General features: G+C 40.9%; 1 protein-coding gene across 9 annotated transcripts in view; it reads left to right on the forward strand.

Moving 5' to 3' along the window:
- The window catches only part of LOC125454004 (diacylglycerol kinase beta), a 505848-nt gene that overhangs the window by 274801 nt on the left and 205625 nt on the right, over positions 1-25422 (forward strand). For all 9 annotated transcript variants that reach the window (XM_059647135.1, XM_048534235.2, XM_048534238.1 and 6 more), the window contains 2 exons: positions 14521-14619; positions 17914-18030. In XM_059647135.1, coding sequence (XP_059503118.1) covers positions 14521-14619; positions 17914-18030 — 216 coding nt within the window. The remainder of the gene's footprint in view (positions 1-14520; positions 14620-17913; positions 18031-25422) is intronic.

Consider the following 25422-nt stretch of genomic DNA (forward strand, 5'->3'; position numbering starts at 1 on the left):
GTTCTCCTCTGCTCTTGTATTCCAGCCCTCTAGAACTCAATGCCAACATTGTATTCGCCTTCCTAACTGCCACGTGAAATTATGAATATTAACCTTAAGAGAATACCGAACTAGGACTCCCAAGTCCCTTTATGCCTCAGATCTCTCAAGCCTTTACCATTTAGGAAATAGTCTACACTTATTCTTCCTACCAAAGTGTATAACCTCACACTTTCCAACACTGTATTCCATCTTCTGTTTCTTTGCCTGTTCTCCTTACCTGTCCGTGTCCTTCTACAGACTCCTGCTTCCTCAAAACTACTTGTTCCTCCACCTATCTTTGTGTCATTTGCTTTCATTTCTTACATCCAGATCAGTAACGTGTAACAAGTAGTTGTGATCCCAACACTGATCCCTACCGAACTCCACTAGCCATCAGCTGCCATCCTGAAAAAGTTGCTCTTATCCCGTGGTCTGTCATCTAGCAGTCACCCAATCCTCTTTCCTAGCTAGTACCTTGCCGTTAATATAGTGGGTTTATTTAGCAGCCTCCTGTATGGCACCTTGTCAAAAGTCTTCTAGAAATTTATAGATCACATCTACTCTCTGTCCTTTGTCTAACTTGCTCATTACCTCCTCAAAGAATTCTAACATTTTTCAGGGATGACCTCCCCTTGTTGAAGCATTATTTTACCATGTGCTTCTAAGTGCTCCACAATCTTATCCTTAATAATAAACTGTAAAATCTTGCAAATGACTGAGGTCAAGTTAACAGACCTACAGTTTCATATTTTCTGTATCCCACCCTTCTTAAACGGGGATGTTACATTAGCCATTTTGCAATTCTCTGAGATTCCAGTGATTCTTGAAAAATCGCTACCAATGCCTCTACAATCTCCTCAGCTATGTCCTTTGCAATTCTGGGATGTAGTCCATCTGGTGCAGGTGATTTACCCAACTTCAAACCTTTCATCTTCCGCAGCACCATCTCCTTAGTGATATCCACTAAATTCACTTCTGCCTCAGACTCTTTTGAAGTTCTGGTTTGCTGCTGGTGAAATCTGATACAAAGCATCTGTTCAGTTTCTGATTACTGCTTGGAGGCCTGTACATAACTCACATCAGGGTCGTTTTCCTTTGCGGTTCCTTGTTTCTACCCATGCGGATTTTATAACTTTCAACCCTTTATCACTTCTTGCTATCAATTTAATGTAATTTCTTACTAACAAGGCAATCCCACCCCCTCTGTCCATTTGGTAGAGCATGTATTCTTGGATATTTAGTTCCCAGTCCTGAACCCTTTGCAGCCATAGATCATAGAACATAGAACATAGAAAAGTACAGCACAATACAGGCCCTTCGGCCCACGATGTTGTGCCGCGGAATAATCCTAATCCAAAAATAAAATAACTTAACCTACATTCCCCTCAATTCACTGCTGTCCATGTGCATGTCCAGCAGTCGCTTAAATGTCACTAATGACTCAGCTTCCATGACTACCACTAGTAAACTATTCCATGCGTTCACAACTCCCTGGGTGAAGAACCTCCCTCTGACATCTCCTCTCTACCTTCCTCCTAACACCTTAAAACTATGACCCCTCGTGTCAGTCAATCCTGCCCTGGGGAAAGGTCTCTGGCTATCGATTCTATCCATGCCTCTCATTACCTTGTACACCTCAATCAGGTCACCTCTCTTCCTCCTTCTCTCCAGAGAGAAAAGTCCAAGCTCAGTCAACCCCTCCTTGTAAGACAAGCCCTCCAGTCCAGGCAGCATCCTGGTAAACCTCCTTTGCACCCTCTCCAAAGCCTCCACATCTTTCCTATAATAGGGCGACCAGAACTGGACACAATATTCCAAGTGTGGTCTCACCAGGGTTTTGTAGAGCTGCAGCATAACCTCGCGGCTCTTAAACCCGATCCCCCTGTTAATGAAAGCCAAAACACCATATACTTTCTTAACAACCTTATCCACCTGGGTGGCAACTTTGAGGGAGCTATGCACTTGAACACCAAGATCCCGCTGTTCTTCCACACTGCCGAGAATCCTGCCTTTAATCCTATATTCAGCATTTTTAAGTTCGACCTTCCAAAATGCATCACTTTGCATTTATCCAGGTTGAACTCCATCTGCCATTTCTCAGCTCAGCTCTGCATTCTGTCAATGTCTCGCTGAAGCCTGCAATAGCCCTCGATACTATCAACGGCACCCCCAACCTTTGTGTCATCAGCAAACATACTAACCCACCCCTCAACCTCCTCATCCAAGTCATTTATAAAAACTACAAAGAGCAGAGGCCCAAGAACAGAGCCCTGTGGGACACGACTCAGCACTGACCTCCAGGCAGAATACTTACCATCTACAAGCACTCTCTGCCTCTTGCCAGCCAACCAATTCTGAATCCAGACAGCCAAATCACCCTGTATCCCATACCTCCTGACTTTATGAATGAGCCTGCCGTGGGGAACCTTATCAAATGCTTTGCTGAAGTCCATTAACACCACATCCACTGTTCGACCCTCGTCAACCTGTCTCGTGACTTCCTCAAAGAACTCAATAAGATTGGTAAGGCATGACCTGCCCCCCTCAAAGCCATGCTGACTCCCTTTAATCATGCTATGTTTTTCCAAATAGTCATAAATCCTATCCCTCAGAATTCTTTCAAAACCTTGCTGACCACAGACGTAAGACTGACTGGTCTGTAGTTTCCAGGGATTTCCCTATTCCCTTTCTTGAAAAGAACAACAACATTTGCCTCCCTCCAATCTTCCAGTACGACTCCTGTGGAGAGTGAGGAAGCAAAGATCTTGAGCAGCGGCTTAGCAACCTCCTTTCACGCTTCCCTGAGCAACCTAGGATAAATCTGGTCTGGCCCTGGGGACTTATCAATCTTAATGTTTGCCAAAATTTCCAGCACAGCAACTTCCTCAATCTCGATCTGTTCAAGCCTGTTTCCCTGCTCCTCAAAGTTCTCATTCACAACAAGGTCCCTTTCCTTAGTGAAAACCGAGGCAAGAAACTCATTTAGGCCTTCGCATATCTGCTCAGACTCCACGCACAAGTTCCGTACACTATCCCTGATCGGCCTTACCTTCTCCCTGCTCATTCTCTTATTCTTCACGTATGAGTAAAATGCCTTCGGGTTCTCCCTAATCACTCCTGCCAAGCCTTTCTTGTCTCCCCCTCCTGGCCCCCCTCAGTCCACTTTTGAGCTCCTTCCGAGCAAGCCTGTCATCCTCTGAAGCTGTGCTATACCAATGCTTCCTCCACCTTACGTAAACTGCCTTTTTCTGTTTGACAAGAAGCACCTCTGTACCCGTCATCCAAGGCTCCTTAATCTTACCCCTTCTTACCTGTCTCAGAGGAACAAATTTATGCATCACTCGCAACAATTGCTCCTAAAACAGCCTCCACATGTCTGTTGTGCTCTTTCTGTGGAACAATTGCTCCCAATCTGTACTTCCCAACTCCTGTCTGATAGCGTCATAGTTTCCTTTTCCCCAGTTAAATATCTTCCCCTGGTAACTGCTCCTATCCCTTTTCATGGCTATGGTAAATGTGAGGCTGTTGTGGTCACTGTCGCCAAAGTGTTCTCCCACCACGAGATCTGACACCTGTCCTGGCTCATTGCCGAGTACCAAATCCAAAATGGCCTCCCCCCTCATTAGCCTGTCCGCATACTAAGTAAGGAAACCCTCCTGAGCACACCTGACAAAAACAGCTCCATCCAAACCATCTTCACTAAGGAGGTTCCAATCAATATTGGGAAAGTTGAAGTCACCCATAACAACAAACCTGCTACGTTTGCACTTTTCAACAATCTGCTGGCCTATGAGTTCTTCGATCTCCCTACTGCTATTTGGGGGTCTGTAGAAAACCTCCAATGAGGTGACTGCTCCCTTGCTGTTCCTAACTTCCACCCATACTGACTCAGTCAACAAACCTTCCTCGGCAACCTCAGACCATACCACCTCAATAGACGAGCCCTCATCAAAAGTTCTTGCAGCCACCGTTATACTGTCCTTGACCAACAAAGCCACACCCCTCCCTCTTTTACCACTTTCCCTGACCTTAATGAAAGATCTAAACCCTGGAACCTGCAACATCCATTCCCCTGACCCTGCTCTATCCATGTCTCCGAAATGGCCACAACATCGAAGTCCCAGGTACCTATCCAAGCTGCAATCTCACCTGCCTTATTCCGGATACTCCTGACGTTAAAGTTGACACACTTCAACCCAGCTTGCTGTCTGCCAGCACACTCCTGTGACAGTGAGGTCTTGTCCATGTCCTCCCTATGCTAATCCTCCTGTGTGCTAGGACTACACCTCAGTTTCCCATCCCCCTTCTGAGCTAGTTTAAATCCACCTGAATAGCACTAGCAAATTTCCCACCAAGGATATTAGTGCCCCTCTGGTTCAAGTGGAGAGTGTCCTGTTTGTAGAGGTCCCACCTTCCCCAGAATAGGCCACAATTGTCCATGTACCTGAAGCCCTCCCTCTTGCACCATCCCTGCAGCCATGTGTTCAGCTGATATCTCTCCCTGCTCTTTGCCTCGCTATCACATGGCACGGGTAACAAACCAGAGATAACCACTCTATTTGTTCTAGGTCTCAACTTCCACCCTAGCTCCCTGAAATCCTGCCTAACATCCCTATCACTCTTTCTACCTCTGTCATTGATGCCTATGTGGACCACGACTTGGGGCTGGTTCACCCTCTCCCTTCAGGACCCCAAAGACACGATCCGAGACATCACGGACCACGCCTCTGTGATACCCACAAAACTGTACCTGCCAGTTTCAATCTGCATTTCAGCTCATTTACCTTGTTTCTTTCACTGTGCACATTTAAATACAACACCCTCAGTCCTGCATTGATCATTCCCTTTCTCATAACTATCCCTGTATCTGCTGTGCATATAGTTAGATTCCTGACTCCTTCCATAGTCTTTTTTCTATTACTTGTTCTGAAAGCTTTGATAACCAGTGCTAGGGCCTCCCCACTTTTAGCTTTTTCTGAGTTTGCAGTCAACAAACTCACCTCCCACACCAACCCATCTTACAATACTATCTCTTGGGCATTCTTCTGCAATTGCATCATGTCTGCTAAGCCATGTAGTTGGTTTATTACTTTACCTGGAAGACCTATTAACCTACTGAATTTGTTTCACAGAGGAACTTGCTAATGCATCATTCTTTAAATCTCGTGAATTCCCTTCATGGAACTCTGCTACTTTATTGACTTTGTTTTTCTTTTTTGCATTATTGTGGATTTATAGAGCAGCTAATTTCTTCATGACCATGTCCTGAATCTGTGAATGTTGGTCATCCTATCTCAATGTTGGTTTCCATCCAGTCCTATGCAACCCAACATCAATCTACGTAAGTGAATCTTGAATCTCAATGTGTGGATACATTGGTATTGAAGTATGTAAATACTTTATATCACCTTGTAGATGAGGAGGAACATCTTTATTTTCCCCCTAGTGGTAAATCATTCACATTCACACCCTCAGTCATGCTACTTGAGGTTTTCCACTGACTTAGTTCTCTAACTGGCGCTGATGATTTTACCTTGGAAGTTGAAGAATTGAAATGTAACTCTTGGATTTCTGTCTGTGCCTCATCTGGCATCAAATTCACATCTGCTATTACAATTTTTAACCGGACCATGTCAATGCCTGAAAAGTTTTATTTAAGGATTGATTGATTGTGCTCAAGTGGATTGTACTGCACATTCATTTCATCTGCAGCTTTTTGCAAATGTTGCTTGTTTTTGTCATCAGAAATTTTTTTCTTGATGATGGAAATAGGAAATGTTTCTCGCAACACTGTCTCGGCACAGATTTTCTACCCTGTTGACCGTCTGAAACAATTCTTTAATGCTAACATAACAATCACAATGGTTCTGTCTTTTTGGGTTCTGCCATGAGTTTGGGATGCCCAATAAAATCATCTTTGGGTTGCTCCCTTGATTGTTCAAAATTTGTTTATTTTTGGACTAGAAACTTTCTGACTGGCTTGTGTTTGGCCAGACTTTTTTTCTTCTGACCTGTTTATTGCCTGTTGCAAGTTTTACTGCTTCTCTGCTACTTTAAAAATGTTGAGTTTGAGATGTGTGCATGCTCCAGAATATCGATGATGTTTGCATTTCCCCCGTCACGTGTTGTCTGTGTTGTAGTGTTACTTGTAGCATACCTGTTATCTTTGAGTCATTTTACCTGAAACATGCACTTTCATCTCTATAAGCTGCAACGTTTGTTTCTTCACTCAATAAATGATCTGATAAGTCAGATACGCTCCTGATTTACACCTATAAATATCAGTTTAAAATTATTGAGTTGCCCATTGATGGAAATGAGTTCGGCCAAGATCGAACCAGTTGGATCATCCATTTCCCTTAGGAAGTAACTTAACGCAAGTAGCTCTACTACTTTATCATCTTTGTGAAAATAGCCATTTAACTTGTGGCTGCTCTGTACCTGTGTCCTATTTCTACACATGTTCTGGAAGTGACCTACATCACTGATAATGACTGGACTACTTTCTTAGCACGTGTTTTTGAACTGAATGGAATGTGTTGCACTTGTACATTCTTCCAGTTTTCTGCATCCAGGACAATCAGTGTTCTGCAAAGACAGGTCATCTTTGGGCTGAAATAAATCTGACAAAGAGACATCACTGATTTCAAACAGTTCCGTCTCTTGGGAATTCTCTTTTTAGTCTCAGTTCTCCACTAACCTGTAGAAATCATTCATTAAATTACCACATGATTCCCCTCGGTGCTGAATTGTTCTGATAAAGCTTGAGCATGCAAGAATTTTACTTTTTCTCAAATTAAATGTATTGTAAAAGCTTGACAAATTTCTTGAGAATTATCTGTGCCACCTTTTTATGTTTTGGCCATTGTCAGCTTTATCAACTTGACTTAGTATCTATTCACACTCTGGTGAAAATGTTGTTGCAAGCTCTTAGTATTCCTTTAAAATTTCTAGCCTTCTCAGCCTATCCTGTGCTTTGAATTTAAAAATTTCCCCTTGCCAGTGGAATTTTGTACTTTGCTCATGGACTGTTTGCTTCCTATCTGAATTTCTGATTGGGATTGCCCTTCCAGATCCTTGCTGCCCACAAGATATGCAGTTGGCTTTTCACTAATAATTACTTATGCACTTTTCTTTCCAGATCTGAATTAAAGGCTTTACCATTAAGTGTTACTTCACCGTTGCTGGTCTTTCCACAGTGTATCTGCCTGCTGTTTGACTGTACAGGTGCTGCAGCTGCCAGTTTTCCATACAAATAGTTCTTAAATCTGCAAATGTTCAATGCATCTGTATCCACTGGAATTCAGTGCAATTCTCACCATGATACCTTTGCGATATTAGGCAATGATCCCCACCACTATTACAATGTTATCTGTGTTGTGACGCTATTGGTTCAAGTAGCAAGTTCGAAAGGTGCAGATATGTAGGATATTTGAGCAATTACTGTATTATGGGTTGTATGAGATAGAGTCTGGTGTTGGTGTGGATCACTTGTGGATGAAGTAAATGCTTACGGTGGTGTGTAGGGTGTCAGTCACGCAGTCTGCTTTGGCCTACATAGTGTCAAGCATCCTAAATGTTGAAGTCACACTCTTCCCAGGCCACTGAAGACTATTCCATCACACTCCTGATTTGAGTCTTCAACAATGATAGGTTGGCTTTGGGAATTGCATTGTAAGTGTACTGACTTGGGCTGCATTTGGGTGGCACCACCATGATGGCAGCAATTAAAGATGGGCAGTGGCTGTTGCCTTATTAACAATGTGCACTTCCAGAAAGCGGAACTTGTCACAGAATTACCCACCTTTTGACCTTCTCTTACAGGCACCATGGTTGCATGGCTAGTGCAATTCAATTTTTGGTTGATGATGACTCTCAATATGTTTACAGAGGCTGATTCAGAAATGGTCATATTCAAAAGGACACACTTTGTCAGAATTTTTCATCTGGCCCTCATCAGGACATCACAAGAATACGAACGTTAATTGGGACAACATCTATTACTGTATGAGAAGAGAGTGTTGATTGGTTGGCAAGTGGACTCCAGTAGAGGTGTTGCAATGGATAAGACACCACTTAAATGATCTGCTGTTTTTGACTGTTAATTGGCATTAATTTCTTCAGTAGACTACAGTACCATAGCTGGGATATTTCTGTATGCTGTGCTCATTCCTTCAATTGTTGTGAAGGGAATCTAATTGTCTGAAGAATATTATTTGTGATGCTGAAACCTTTGGGAACTTTTCACAACAATGACTGCAAACACTTCACTCTTGCCTTTTATCAATGATAAATTGGGCTCCTTCATCATTAAGGCTTGGGAAGGTTTTGGATTAGCCACTAGCTGCTAGATATTTGATTGTCTACCTCCATCCATGATATGGCATGACTGCCTAGCCTTAATCTAACCTGTTGGCTGTAGGATTGCTTTGCTGTTTCCGTTGAAAAACTTTTCACGCTGTAGCTGCAAAGCATTATCTACTGGAGTGACAATTTTTGATAAATAAGATGCTACTGTCCCTCTAAGAAGACATTATATTTTGTACAGATTTGAACAACGTTGAGTATGAGTTTGTGCTGGTGATGTGCCAGGTGCATAGGCGTATGTGCCTGTGACTAACTATTTGAATGGAACAGCCTTCAGTTGCTCTTATAAGGCAGAGTATGGACTATACCTAACCAACCCAACCTTGCAAAATGTCTGCTATAGGTGTTGTTCAATGAATGACAGCATTTGCTGAACAACACTGAGTATGCCAATAAGTTACACTAGAAACCATTTAAGATATTGGTTGAGCTTTATGTGGCTCAATCATGCTTGGTAGAGATGATGTACATTCATATGTATCAGAGATAATAGGAACTGCAGATGCTGGAGAATCCAAGATAATGAAGTGTGAAGCTGGATGAACACAGCAGGCCAACCTCCTTCAGAGGGGTCGAGGCCCGAAACGTCAGCTTTTGTGCTCCTGAGATGTTGCTTGGCCTGCTGTGTTCATCCAGCTTCACACTTTATTATCCTACATTCATATGCAAGAGCCTGTTCTCTGTAAATGAAAAGAATTTGGTCAAACCTTGCATCTTTTTTAAATTATTCAGAATTTTGAAGAGACTTAAGTTCACCATTCTTTTCTTTATAACAATGTCATGGCCAAGGAGAGTTTGCTTGCCAACCAACCGACACCCCTTCCTCCTGTAATATAACTTGTGATCATATGAAATTGGCATTGTTGCATTTCATAATTGATGAGTATAAGACGAGAAGCTTTGACAACACGTCTGTCTTTCCAGAAGTATCCAAATTCTATCTATCAAGTAACGTTGGGATGTTTATTTTGTGGTGACTTTTATTGTTGCAGTTTGGCCAAAAGGTGCAATGACTGTGGTAACTGAAGGATGGTAATGCAGAAGTGAATAGGACATTGATGTTGCAGTTTCTGACATTGCACTTCGGTTACAATATGTTGACAAGAGCTAAGGCTTCTGCATCATTTATCTATATTGCCCCTTACCTGTCTGAGTCACAGTCATTCAACCCAGACGCATCCAACTTAACATGATGGAGTGGCAGACTGTTGGGTTAAATGACCTAGTAGCTCACTCTTTCCATGATGCTTTGAAATGTCTGCATATAAGAATCCAGCTCTCAAACTCTCAAGCTGGAACTCCTTGATTTTCAGACACTTGTGACAGATGTGGTTGCTGGAATGACACTGCTCTCCACAAGCCTCCCACATGCTGCAGATGTGGACCACTTCCTGCACCCACATCCATCTAAACTTGTTTTATATATTTCATGAATAGTTGAAACCAATAAAGCAAAGTAAAAGAAGCAACCCCTTGCTTCTCTGTGCAAAATTTCCACATTGTTACGAATTCTAAATGTTTTATGTTCTAAATGTTGACCCTAAACTCAGTTTGGTTCAGCTATTATCTCATCAGAGTGCCCCACTTTTCTTAACTTCCAGACCTGTTTTTGATCTACTCAGTTAACATTGTACCCAGTGCCTCAGAAATACCCAATTTAGCACTCCTCATCACAGTGGAAAATGTCAGTACTCAAAGCGGTTCACTTTCACTCAGCATCCAATGCTAATTTACCTCCGTTCTGTCAGTACAGAGCCAAATATCTACCACAGCATTGTGCCACATTTGAGTGGATTTATGCCGTGAATTCTTGGTCACTAGCAACTGAGTGGAGGGCACACAAAATCTGCTCAAATTGAACCTTCACAAAGAGAAGACATTGGTTAGTTTGTTGTCATTCTCAGGATGAATATATGGTGTGGTAACTTACATTAACCCACAATTTTCAAAAAGGGCTTCCAGCATGCTTAGAAAATAAGACCTATCATTTCTCCAGTTCATCATATTTTGAGCCATAATGTGCAAGTTCAACATTCCTCTGCTGATTTTTAAAAAGTTGTTCTTCTGTGGTGAGGGAGCAGTATCAAAGAATTGAATCACACTTTTATGGTTCAGTTGCACATAGATACATAAGAAACAGTTTTAAAAGTCATAGGGAATGCTGTCCAGTTTGCATCCTTCAAAACATTCGCTGGTTAGCATGACAGAATTTAGAAGAAGAACAGCAGAGGTTATATAAAGCTGAGCAGTAAAATGAAAATAAAAATCTCCTCAGCTGTAGAAGGATGATTGAGAAACGTTGAGTTGGGGTTTTCATCATTTAAGTGGGAAAGGGTTAAATATTAGCAAAAGGAGATCTAAGAGCTGCCTTGTAATTCGATTGAAGTTAAATAGATTCAGCTATTTGTGCCAAGGGTGGTTCATGGAAACTGCAATCACCAGAGCATTAATTATGTAGGAACTAGAGTTTGTTTTCTATATTTGTGGTCTTCAATATATCTCTTTGAAGTGTGATCTTTTAGTAAAACACTTATCATATCTCAGGTGTGTTCACTCTTTCTGAAACATTGCTAAGGTAATATTTTTTAAAAAGTTAAATTGTCAACAGCTCGTAATAAATAATGTTTTCCGAATAAAACTTATTTTGTGACAATAGACATATGTGACTAATTTAAATAAATCCTTTGTGTGTCATTGCTGTACATATGGTAAAATTTTAATTCAAGCTGACTCTAAATTCAAACTCAATCAATTCTCCCAGTTTGTTTTAAATCATTAAATTATAAAGAAGACAGATATAGCATATATACTATAATTGTAAGACAATAATCAATATGTAGATGAAATTCAACTTAGAGAAAGCAACACTGTGCAAAGAGATCCTTCCAAAGTATATGTTTGTTTTTGCATAGTTTAGAATTACACTCATACAAAAACATGATTTCAGTACTACCTTCTTCCCACAAACATTTTTGTCATCTATACATCCTGCCCCGTACTGTTGCAGTGTAATCTTAGTGGTGAGCTTCAGGCTACATGTAAGCATCCAAAGTGGATTGAAGTGCATTTCTAAGGTGAATCTTTTGTTCAGTCAACAAACATCTTGCTATGGAATCAATCTGAATGTTCAGACCTTAGATGAAGTCATGTAGAAATTTCAAGTTCCAATTTTTCCAAAGCTTTGCATGTAACATTAGTCTTTACTGTGCACCAGAAAATGACATGCGTACGCAAATTGGAGGAACTCAACTTTCCCATGAGTGATTTGCTACTCGTATACATGGCCTCATTCCTGCATTAAAGTTGCGTTCCATATAGTCCCACTGAGTGCTCCAGCTTTTCGTGAAGTACTTCCTGAATGACATGCGTTCTTTAGGTTTGTTTCTAACACCCGCTTGAGCAAGTGATGTACACATTTAAGTTTAATCGAACCAATACATTTCTGTGTTAGGAAAGGGGAGACGAGGAAATAGGCTCATTTTTAGACTTGTTCTTGTGAACTTGTTGACCAGAAGCCTGGAGGCCTGTGTTTATGCATGTATTTTACAGCCCATGATGTGAAGAGGTAGGGTTAGTAGTTTAGTGTGTGCCAGAGACTATAGGACAGAAGTGTTAAACAGGGTGAGGGGCATTGAGGTGTACAACACTGGAGGCTTGAGAAACAGATGACATGGAGTGCTTGAAGAGGTTGAAATGCTGAGCTCACTTTGATAATTTGATGAAAATAATTTGCTCTGCAACCTTTACAGTGACAACAGGGGGGTAAACAAAGGAAAAAGTAATGATTCTGTAGGATTTGAATTGGCCTTGGAAGAATTTATAATCATTACAGACCTGTTGCATCGGTAGGCAAATAGTAGGGGATCGAGACAGGCTGGGAGACTGGAGTTGATGTGGGCTATGACCAGCCTTCCGAAGTACTACTTCATAAATAAGGTCAGAGTCACTCGGCAGTAGTTATTAACGCAAATTGCATGTGCTTTCTTAGATTTGGGGATGACAGTGGTCTTCTTGAAGCAGCTGGGGACTTCAGCTTGTAGGAAGGAGAGGTTGAAGATGTCGGCGAATACCTCCACCAGTTGGTTTACACAGGATCTAAGTGCTCAGCTCAAGGACTCTGTCCGGGCCCATCACTTTCCTTGGCTTGATTCCAGGGAAGATAGATCTGATGTCTGTAGTGGTGACAGTGGTCACGGGTGTGTCGGGGCTATTGGGGCAGGTGACACACCACTGACATTCTGCTCAAACTGAGCATAGAAAGCATTGAGCGCATCAGGGAGAGATGTTTCTTTGTCCATTATTTGCTGTACTTAATTTCGTATCTCATAATACTGTTTAGGCCTTGCCACAGGCGGCAGACGTCTGTTTGCTTGGTTTGTACTGCGAACTTGGTCTGGTACTGCCTCTAGACATCCCTGATGGCTTTGTAGAGGTCCTGTCTGGGTTATACGACTTCAATTCTGCATGCCTGGCCCTCAGTAGGGACTGGATTTCCTGGTTTGTCCAAGGTTTCCGGTTGGGGACCACCTGGATTCACTTCATTGATACATAGTTCTCCATGCATGTGCTCATGAAGTCCCTGACGGTAGTGGCATGCTTGTCCAGGTTTTCTGCTGACTAATTGAATACGGTCCAGTCGGATTCCAAGCAGTCCCAGAGACAGTCTTGTGCTGCTTCAGACTAGCATTTGACTTCCTTTTGTGAAGAGTTCAGACATGCATATGCAATCATGAATATCAATAACTTGTATATAGTGGCTAAAGCCCATTCAGCAGTAATGTTTCTGAAAACAATCATGCTGTGTTAGCTAATTGAATGCAGTGTGAATTGATAACTGCATGGGCAATTCATGCAAAGAATTTTCTTTGGACAATTGGAGAAAGTAGTCCTTGCCAACTATTCCACGAGCAAAATCCCAAATTTCTGTGATAATCTTCCTGTTGGAGAAGAACTACAATAACTTCAATTTTGTTTTGTTTAATTCTTTGAATGGAAGGACACTGGTTTTTGTTAATGCTGAGTTATCAGAGAAACTGTGTAAAGCGCTGAGCCAAGGCATTAGACCATTTGAGTTGGAGCCCAATTCAATAGGCTTGGCATATTGTAACAGAGGATGGCGGGGAATGGAAAGGCTAGCATGATGTGACAACATGGTGCTTTTTTCCGTCATTGCAATCAAACCCAAAAGCTCTTCCTTCATGGTTTAGTGGAATTATTTATAAAATTTCAGATTTTGAACAACTGATAGAAGAATCAGGGGACTTGTATTTTAAATATTCACAATATTCTTGAGCATTCTGAGGAACAGGACAACGTAAATTGAGTGCTGAGTAATTAAGGGTCGCATGGTGGTTCAGTGGTTAGCGCTGCTACCACACGGTGCCAGGGACCCGGGTTTGATTCCAGCTTTGGGCAACTGTCTGGGTGGAATTTGCACATTCTCCCCATGTCTGCATGAATTTCCACAAGGTCTTCAGTTTCCTCCCACAGTCCAAGCATCTGCAGGTTAGCTGGATTAACCATGCTAAAAATTACCCAGTAGTGTTCAGAGATGTGCAAGTAAGGTGGGTTGATTGTGGCAAAAATAAACATTCAGGGTTATGGGAATGGGGTAGGCCTGGGTGGGATGCTTTTTGAACGGTTAGTGATGACTCAATGGGCCAAATGGCCTCTTCCTGTACTGTAGTATTTCTGTGTTTCTAATGGTAATGCAAATAGTCATGACAGATTTATTACCTATGATGGGTACGTGAGTGAATTACTTTCCAGATGGGAGCATTCACTGGGGAGATGCAAGGATTGTGGGAGGTGCCGGAGCAAACATTATCAGATTAAGTATTCAGAACGATGTCCAGGGCTTAACAGGATGGGATAAGCTTGTCATGAACCAAGCACTTCATGTAATTTTATTCCTTGAATTTGGCTTTGAGAATGCAATATTTTCGATAAAATATTGAAGAAAGCTACTTATTATCTTATGCATAATATAATCTATAAATGAGCCAAGAATTATGATTCTTGACTCGAATTACATTAGAATCTGTGTTGCTATATAACCCTCCATTGCCGATCCTTGAGTTTATCATTAGCTTCCACCTTGAGTTAGTTAAAGCTTATTGTTTTCCTCTACAGCTTCACAACAAATGTGCCTCACATGTCAAGCCTGAATGTGATGGTGGCCAACTAAAAGACCACATTTTACTTCCCTCCTACATATGCCCTGTAGTTCTGGTAAGACATTTACCATTTAGATTTTCTTGAAGAACGTCTGAGTATTTTAAGTGTAATTTTGCTTTACCTTCGTTTGAATTAAGCTTCTTGAATTCTTGTGTATAATTAACGTTGATTCGATTGAAATATTCAGATATCAGTGGGCAGTTTCTTACTTCAGCAGGGAACAAAGACATGCAGGTGCAAAAGCAGACTATCGATTAAATTGGCCAGATTTGGACAAGCAGCAGATAGTCTAAAAAAATTGGAGTTCAACAGGAAGCTAACCAGAATATAAAAGCAGATGGTGAGAGTTTCTGTCAATATGTAAAAGCTAAATAGCAAAGATTTTACAAAGTGGGAATTGATACTGTAGAAAGTGAGTCTGGAAAATTAACAGTGAAAAATAAGGTGATGGCAGGTGAATTGAACAGGCAGTCTGCTTCTATTTTCACTATACATTAGGGAAGTAACGTCTCAGCAACTATATAAATCAGGAAATAGAAGGAAAGGATGAATTCAGGAAAATTATGATCATCAGAGAAATGATACTGAATAAATTGTCGAGACTGCGGGCAGACTAGAGGACATAAATTTAAGGTGAGGAGCCAATAATTTAGAGGAGATATGAGAGAGGATTTGTTTTCACCAAGAATGTGGAATATATGGAATGTGCTGCCTTAGAGGGTGGTGGAGGCAAATACACTTGCAGCATTCGGAAAGTATGTGGATGCATGCTTAAAATGTCAGGCCATAGTATGTAATGGACCAGCACAGGTAAATGGAGTTAATGTAGTTTTTTGTTAGTTGGTCAGCATGGATGTGCTGGACTGAAGGGTCTGTTTCTGTGCTGTTTGACTCTGCAACACATGCCCAGGTCCTAATGGACTCCAAATTAGGCTCTTGAAAGGCAATCAGGCCGAGTCAACTTGGTTTTGTGAGGGGAAATTATGGTTGACCAACCAGTTGGAGTTATCTGATAAGTGAATAAAGAGGAGTTAATCAGTACATTATACCTCAGCTTCCAAAGGCACTTGATAAAGTGTGACATCAAAAACATTAGTGGAAAGTTCAAGATTGTGCTGTGGCGTTTAGTATATTGGCATTGATAGAAGATTAACTTGCTAAGAGGAAGCAGGCTTAAATGGATCTTTCTCAGGCTAACAAGATGTAAGAAGTGGTGAGCCACAGGGATCAGAGCTGGGACTTCAGCTGCTATTAATTTATAACATGACTTGGATGAGGGGCAGAAGGTATAGTTGCCAAATTTGCCAACATCACAAGGAAAAATAAGGAAGTGCGCTATGAAAGGGGCAAAGGCATCTAGGAAAAGATGTAGAGAGTTAAATGAGTTGGCAAAATTCCAGCAAATGCGGTAAATTTGTAGGAAAATGAGCAATTGTTCATTTTTGGCAAAAGAATTACAGAGGGATATGGTGTCCTCGTACATGCATCATGAAAAATGTCAATTTATAGGTATAGTAAATGATTAGGACAGCTGATAGAATGTTATCATTTATTGCAAGGGGAATTGAATATAAAAGTAGTGAATATTACTTCAGTTTTACAGGGCACTGGTGAAACCACAACTGGAGAATTAGAGTACAATATTGATCGAAAACAAAGTTTCTGGAAAAGCTCAGCAGGTCTGGCAGCATCTGTGAAGGAGAAAACAGAGTTAACGTTTCGGGTCCGGTGACCCTTCCAATATTGATCACTTTATTTAAGGAAGATATAAACTCAATGGAAGTTGTTTGGAGAAGGATTATCAGATTAATAATTGGAATGAATGGGCTGCCTTATGAGGAAAGGTTGAGCCAACAAAGCTGATATGCGCTGAAACTGAGAGTAAAAATTTGCTTGATCAAAACATGCAAAATCCTGACAGACTAGATGGTGTGAGAACCTTTCCTTTTATGGTGAAACCTGGAGGCACCTTTTAAAGGGCTGCCCATTTAAAACACAGATTTTCTTTTCTTTCTCAGAAGGCCATGAATCTTTGGGAAATCCTTTCCTCATGAGATAGTAGAAACAGAGTTTCTGAATATTTTTAAGGGAGAGATGTATAGGTCCTTGTGAAGCAAGCAGGTAAAAGGTTACCAGGGTGGGCAGGAATTTGAATTTGAAGTTGCAATCAGATCAGACATGATCTTCTAAAAAATTTGTTTCTGTCACTCAGGATTTTCACAGAATACAAGATGTCATTTATTTTTTCATTTCTGTCTTCTTAGTGCTTTGTGTTGTTAGAAATAAATTAGTTAATTAATCATCATATCTTCCTTTTAAACACTATATATTTCTTCCTGTGTATTTGTTTTTCGAACAAACACAGAATGCTAGTGAAATTCAGCAGGTCTGGCATCATCCATGGAGAGAGAAACAGAGTTAATGCTTCAGGTCCGATATGACTCATCTTCAGACGATAAAAAGTCTTAGTGAACTCGCACCGTTACCTCTGTTTCTCTGTCCATGGATGTTGCTGGGCCTGCTGCGTTTCACCATTATTCTAAATTTGTTTCAGATTTCCAGCATTTGCAGTACTTGGCTTATATTTGATTTCAGTTTAAGGTACAGTTTGGGTATTGCAGATAAATATGTATCTTGCCAAAAAACGACTCTTAAAAGTATAGAGTCTGTGGACAGGTTTGAATATTTTTGGCACTCTACAATAGATCTGTCTCAATTGCTTTATTTTGATCTATAGATCTCCAATAGTGCATTATTCAAGTAAATGGAGAAAACTGGCAAGAGCAGACCTTTTGCAAAGATGATAAAGCTATGTTTGATAAAAACCAGAAGAATTTGAAACATGTATCTTAAAAGTGGCAGGGATGATTGAACAGTTTACACATTCTGAAGTTTAAACTACAGACTGGAATGAAACAATTTTCTGCAAAATTCTAAATAAATGATCTTAATTCATTCTCGTACCACAAATGCCTAAAAAGTTCCAGGACATTTGCCTGGTGTGTCCAGCAAAATGTAGAGATGCTAGAACTGGACATGTTTAATTTTTCTAAGATAATAAAATGTGAGGCTGGATGAACACAGCAGGCCCAGCAGCATCTCAGGAGCACAAAAGCTGACGTTTCGGGCCTAGACCCTTCATCTAGGCCCAAAACGTCAGCTTTTGTGCTCCTGAGATGCTGCTGAGGATGAAGGGTCTAGGCCCGAAACGTCAGCTTTTGTGCTCCTGAGATGATGCTGGGCCTGCTGTGTTCATCCAGCCTCACATTTTATTATCTTGAATTCACCAGCATCTGCAGTTCCCATTATCACATGTTTAATTTTTCTGGTTGGTTTTCTGTTTTGAAGGATAGACAGCCCAATCAGAAAAAGGCTGAAAGTGATTCACTGACAACGACAAGTTCGGATGATAACAATCAAGCTTTTAAGCACAACTCGACAACAATAGATGGCCAAGGACTACAGGTATGTTGAAAAATCAAAATATTTAACTACCAATGATCCCCATGTATTGATTTGAAATACAAAGCAATTAATGTTTCTGTGACTGCTTGTGCAAGTGGGTTTGGACCTTTGAAATAGACTGCATGGCTTTGCATATGTTTAAATACTTAACTGACTGATAATAAAAGGAAAGAACAAAACTGGAACAAAGCTAACACTGATAGGTTAGGCAGGCTTACTCCCCAGTACTGCACAACTCCTAATGACCAGCAAATCCAATCACTCCGTTTGTCTTCCCTCCCTTCTGTTTTCCTCAACTTTTCCACTTTTAAAATGTATTTAGAAAATGCAAATCCCCAGAGCCAGTGATAACTTTCTCATTGTCTGAGTTTGAAGTATGTAGTCTTACCCCTTAGCCTGTAGAAGGGCGAATTTTATTCAGTTATGTGAAATGGACATTGCTGGCTATGTATCTGCATTTATTGCCCACCCCTCATAGCCCTTGAGAAGATGGCAGTGAGCAACCTTCTTGAACTGCTGCAGCCCATTTGGTGTGGGTGCATCCACATTACCATCAGAGAGGGAGGTCAGGATTTTGCCCAGCAAAGAACAGCGATACATTTCTAAGTCAGGATGGTGAGTGGCACATAGGGTAACTTGTACATGATGGTGTTCACATGTATCTATTGCCCTTGTCCTTCTCTATGGTAGTGGTCGTGCATTTACAAGGTCCCATCTGAGAAGATCAAGTGAATTTCCACAAATGGTGTGCTTTACATCTCCTCCGTTTTGTGCAACATTGTTTGTTTCTCTCCACAAATACATTAGGGGTTTCCCCTGAGGCTGCACTGGAAGAGTTTGGCCGCGTAGGAGTCTGGTTTGAGGAAAATGGTTCACCACCTTCCCCGTTGTACCCATCAGTGCCATGAAAGTGAAGTATTATGCTCCCCCACCAGACTGAATTCCAAGAGGAAAACTGAGGACTCTGAAAGAGTCCCCTTGCAGAATCCCATAATCATCCCCAATCTCTCTCTTCACCACCCAATCCTCTCTCTAACAATCACTGGTCCCAATATTGAGTACTTCATTGATCTTAGGTCAATAGTGTGTGCCCTGCAAACCATACGTCATAGTGTTGCAGGCTTGTTGGCCGCCAAGAAAAATTTCATTCCTTCCAGTGAAATACAGTGTACTGTCAGGGGTGAGGAACTGACTGGAATCTTTCATTAGGAATGCAGTGAGTGAATGCTAGAACATGGGATGGCTGTCTACAGATTTGTGAAGTGAGGATCAGCCCTGGATATATTAGTTGAATTTTCAAGAGGTCACTAGCCTGATGGACAATGGAATATATGGGGATGTTGTCTTTGTGGACTTCCACGCAGCATTAGTAAACATTCCACAGAAGGATGTTAGGAAAAAAAGTTAAAAAGCACCTGATGAAAGTAACCTTGTGACATGAGTTGGTGTTTGGCTGATAGATGAAAGTGAAGAGTAAACATAAAGGAAATGTACACTGGCATTATGTGAGAGAGATAATGGGAACTGCAGATGCTGGAGAATTCGAGATAACAAAGTGTGGAGCTGGATGAACACAGCAGGTTGTGCTCCTAAGATGCTGCTTGGCCTGCTGTGTTCATCCAGCTCCACACTTTGTTACTGGTAGTATGCGTTGTTGCCAAGGGATCTATAGCAGTACATTATACTGATATTAATGCCTTGGATAAATTATTTAAAATTGGTCAGTCCAAGTTCCCATAAAGTTAGTACATTTAGCACATTGTATGGGTAGGAACAGGAAATTACTAACTGTCAGTGGGAAAACTGTGACAGATAATGTTCAACATGAAGTGAAAGATCATCCACATTTGACAGCAATTTTGAATTACAGTGGAAATCTGTGAAGAGGGAAAGGGATTTGGGTGTCCAAATCAATAAAGCACTGTATAGCTGCAAAGGATAATCCAAAAGACTAAGGGAATATTGACTTTTATCTGGGAGGCCTGGAAAAGAAAGAGAAGAGCTTGATGGTTATATTGTACGAAGCATTAGTTAGATACATTCAGTATATTGTAGTCAGTTTTAGGAGCTCCAGGAGAGATACATTGACCTTAGAGTACACAGAGACACCAGAATGAAGACTGGAAGATTTTAGATAACCAGGATAGGTTGCATGGTGTAAAGGAAGTGTTACAAATGGCATAACACATACATATCAATGTTTAAGTACCTTTACATATTCTTTAGAGACTTTATTCAACAAAAATTGTTCATTCTGGTCTGAAACTTCTGTTTGACACAGCATTAACAACCCATTGGGGATAGCATTTTAATTTCCAGTATACGTTGTGAATATCTTGGCCTAAATTTAAAATATTGCTCCTTGTTCGAGACTCATGCAAACCAACACACAAGTCTCTCAGAGGGATGCTGAGCAAGCGGAGGAAATTGGGCTGGTTCCTACTCCATGATTTACACACAAGATTGAACCATACCAGATTAAGCAAGATGTGCCATGCAGTGGACAGATAAAACTGATGTTGTGATTCATGTCAGCTACAATCTCATTGAATTTTGGAGCAGGTTTATGGGGCTGAATGACTTAGCACTACTCCTACAGAGATAAAATAAAACACTGACTTCTTGCCTCCGTCATCAACCTTCTTCTTAAATGTGCTCCTGAGATGTTGCTTGGCCTGCTGTGTTCATCCAGCCTCACATTTTATTATCTTCTTCTTAAATCTGTCTTCTCCACATTCCCTTTACCAAATTTAAGAAGCTTGTGAACTTCTTCAGCTACTCTTACACGCTCTACATCCCTGCTCAGAAATCATCCCACCAAAGAGATCCACTTATGCACCAATGATCACAGTTCCAGTAAGCTGCTGATCACTTGGGTGTCCTTCCTGACCATCATTCCAGTGAGCTGAATTGGTAAATGTCTAATCTGGTATTCTCCCTCTCCTTGTAAACAGTCATTACCACGTTCCTCCTTAAAGAAGAAACCTACTCTTAACCCCACTAGCCTCCCAATCATGTTTCACTTTCTGCCATATCACTGAACTGACCCCAACCAACATCAAAAATTTCATACTAACTGAATGTGTTGCATTATTTATCCTTACCCTGTATGGCTTGCCTGCAGTTTTGACATATTGACTACATCATCCTCGGCCAAAACTTCTCCACAGCTATCCATTTCAATGGTACTACTCTTTCTTTGCTCTGCTGTTAACTACCTGACCGAAGGCAAGATATCTCTAGCAACTGTTTACCACACCATTTGAAGTCCCCAGAGTATCCATTTATGAGTCCCTTCCTCTAACCTATCTACATTCTGGTCCATTGTGTTTTGGGTTAAGTTGAAGGGGAAACTTTGGAAATATACTTCACAGACCCACTTGGTGAACAGAGCCTTCAGCAACAAACAAATATATGGAACAAATCAGGAAGAGAGCAGCTAGTCCATCCATCCAGTCTTGCAATAAACCTGACGTATGAGAAGAGATGACTAGGCTGGGATTGTTTTCGCTAGAGTTCAGACAAATGAGGGGGGCTTTCATAGAAACTTTTAAAATTTTAATAGGACTACACAGGATAGGTGCAGGGAGGATATTCCCGATGGTGGGTGTGTCCAGAAACCAGGGTTCACAGTATGAGGATTCCGGATAGATAATTTAGGACAGAGATGAGGAGATGGTTCTTCACCCAAAGAATGGTGAGCCTTTGGAATCCATTACCACAGGAAGTAGTTGGTGCCAAAACATTAAATGTATTCAAGACGCGACTAGATACAGCACTTGGGGTGAATGGGATCAGAGGTTATGGGGAAAAAGCAGGATTAGGCTATTGAGTTGGACAATCAGCCGTGATAGTGAGGAAAAGTAGAGCAGGCTCAAAGGGTCGATTAGCCGCCTCCTGCACCTGTCTTCTATGTTTCGCTGTCTCAAAGCAAAATTTAATAGAAAACAGTAGCACTGCAGTTGACAATGACAAATTTTTGACAAAAAAAAGCTCAACTAAAAGTTAGGGAAACAAATGATGATCTGTGATCAGGAAGTGCATGCCCTGCAGAAATTATGTTCACTTTTGGTGTCACCTCAGTCACTCGTTTTCAGACACTTTGTCAGTAATGTTAGGTACACATACTCCAAGCACTGTAACTAAAATTTAACTTCCATGACAAAAAATATGCACTTAATGTTAAGTGAAATAGTTCATGTAAAATGGCAATTACTATGTGCCTTTTTGGCATGGTATAGTTTGTAGTTTTGTCAACCTTCTATCCTGCAAAGGTAGAATGTCTCATTCAAACAATTTAACATTTGTTTTTACTGTAATGAAAAGATGCACCTGTAGTGAAAATGCGCTGCATGCATGTACAGTGTATAAACAACATTTCCACATTAGACATCTAAAATAATCTCTATTCCAATTATAAGCAGGGCAAAAGCATTGACTGTTTTATGTGTGGTTGTGCAATGCGCATAGATAATTATAAGGTTATTAAATATAGGTTGACAAACCAGTGAAAACAGATTGCAATGAAAAAATTCATGAGGCAGTTATATTTAGAAGTTTTTCATGCCTGTTTTGATGGCCTATATATATCTTGAGCAAACACTTTTAACATATACCTGAGGCTTTCAAATGGTTGATTTGCATGAGTGAATTTTATTTATCTTATTCAAAAGCAATAAATAACACAGTTGTGACATAAGTACATTTGAAATGAAAAATCTCTGCACTTTTATAAACAATTCACAGGAAGTGAATATTGCTGACTGGGCCAACATTTATTGCCCTTGAGAAGGTAGTGGTGACCTCGTTCTTGAACTGCTGCAATCCATTTATTGTAGGTACACTGCAAATGCACTTTAGAATGGGAATTCCAGGGTTTTGACACCAGGCAGTAAAGGAACAGCAATATAGTTCCAGTCAGGATGGTGTGTGGTTCAGAGAAGAACTTTCAGAAATTGCTATTCCCATATATCTGCTGCCCTTGTCCATTTAGATCTTGGTGGTTTGGAAGGTGCCATATGAGGAGTGTGCATGAGTTGTTACAACATATCTTGCTGCCACTATATGATAGTTGTGCAGGCAGCAAATGTTGAAGGTCTGAGATGGGTTAGCAACCAAGCAGGGTCCTGGTGTTCAAGCTTCGTCAGTATTGCTGGAACTGGACTCATGTAGGCAATTTGGAAATATTCCATCACATTCCAGGGGTGTGCTTTATAGATAATGGACGGGCTTTCAGGAGTTAGGAGATGGGTTACTTTTTGCAGGATTCCTCGACTTCAACCTGATGTAGGTACTGTAATAATTTGGCTAGCTCAGTTCAGTTTCTGGTTGATGGTAACACCCATGATGTTGAAGGGGTGGGGACCTTGAGTAATGGTAATGCCTCCAAATGTCAAAGTACAATGGATAGATTCCCTCTTGTTGGAGATGATTTTTGCCGGTCACCTGTGTAGCATGAATGTTCCTTGTCATTTATGTTATGCAAATCTTGCTGTATTTGAACACAGACTGCTTCAGAGTCTCAGGAGTCTTGGATGGCCCTAAACGGTGTGCAGTTACCAATGATCATGACCAGTTCTGACTTTTATGATGGAGGGGATGCGATTAATGAAGCTGAAGACATTTGGGCTTGGGACCCCATTGTAGGTTTATAGGAATGATACCTGGACTTAAGAGGTCAAATTATGAAGAGTGCATGTACAAATTAGGCCTGTTTTCTTCAGAATTTTGAAGGCTGAGGGGTGATCTGATTGGAATCTTCAAGATATTAACAAGAAAAGACAGTAGCTAAAGATAAACTATTTCCACTGTTTAGGGATCCTAGAACAAGGGGGCATATTCTGAGATTTAGGGCCAGACAATTCAGGAGATATGTTCGGAAGCATTTCTACACATAAAGGGTAACGTATGTTTGGAATTCTCTTGCACAAATGGCTGTAAATGCTGGATCAGTTCTTCATTTTACATTTTTGCTAAGCAAAGATATTAAGGGATACGTGCTAAGGGCTACCGTATGGAGTTGGGCCACGCAGCAGCCAGGATCTCATTGAATGCTGGAACAGGCTCAAGGGCTGAATGGTCTATTACTGTTCCAATGTTCTTGTGATTTCCTGTTGTTGAGATGACTGACGTCCAACAATCATGTGTGTCTTTATTTGTGCAAGGTATGTCTCCAACCAGCAGAAAGTGTTCCACTAATTCCCATTGACCCTAGTTTGTCTCGGTGTCCTTGTGCCATTGTTAGTCAAATGCAGCCTTGATGTTAAGGACCGCCACACTCACTCCCCACCCCAGACTTGATTTCAGCATCAAGGATATAATGAGGTAAGTGCCAAGTGACCCTGGCAGAATCCAAACTGCCTGTAAGCAGGTTATTATTGAGCAAGTGCTGCTTGATAGCTCTGCCAATGACAACTTTTGTTGCTTTAATTCTGATTGAATGTAAGTTTAAGGGGAGTAATTGGCTGGCCAGCAATTGTCTTGCATTCTGTGGACATACGTGGGCAATTTTCTGTTTTGCTGGGTAGATGCCAATGTTCTAACTAAATTGGAAAATCTTGGCTAGCAGCCTGGCTAGTTCTAAATCACGTGTTATCAGTACTATTTGCAGGAATGGTGTAAAATCCATACTCTTTGCAGTATTCGGCACCTCCAGCCATTTCTTGATATCACTTGCAGTAAATTGAATTGGATGAAGCTGACATCCATGATGCTGAGGACCTCAGGAGGATGCCAAGATGGACCATCAACTCAACACTTCTGCTGAAAATAGATGCAAAATGCTTTTCCTTTTCACTGACGTACTGTGGTCACTGCCCCTGTCCTCATCAATCCTGGTTGAATATGGGTACATTTGTTTAAATACTTTCAGAATTTGGTAGGGCAGCAGAGCTATGATCTGACCCAATGGCTGTAGATTGCTTAGCTTTATCTGTCACATGCTGCTTTTGCTGCTCAGTTGCCCCGCGTCGTGCCGTCAGCACGTTGGCACCTCATTTATTGTGTAATACATAAGGCAGCAAGTAATATATTGGGTAATTTGCTCTACTATTTACACTTTCATTATTCAAACAGTAGAAGTGCAACTGTTAGAAAACTACAGACGTTATTCATCTTCTGTCCACCTAGAGGACGTTCATGATTTACTCATGACTTTTATAGAACTTTTATAGGAGTTTGGAACAAGTCCCTCATTCTACTTTTCATCATTGTTTCAGCTTATTGGTTGCATTAATAAATTTGTTAATATTTTGACCCAGAACAGAACTGCCCTCCTAGTCAGAAAATTGTAGCAGCATGGTCACACTAAGATATAACTTGTGCTGGCTTTCTGATGTACATGAGCATCTTACTACATTGTTGAAGTTGTTCTTACCAGAACATTAACCTGCT

The sequence above is a fragment of the Stegostoma tigrinum genome, chromosome 7 (genome assembly GCF_030684315.1).
Source record: "Stegostoma tigrinum isolate sSteTig4 chromosome 7, sSteTig4.hap1, whole genome shotgun sequence".
NCBI lineage: Eukaryota > Metazoa > Chordata > Chondrichthyes > Orectolobiformes > Stegostomatidae > Stegostoma > Stegostoma tigrinum.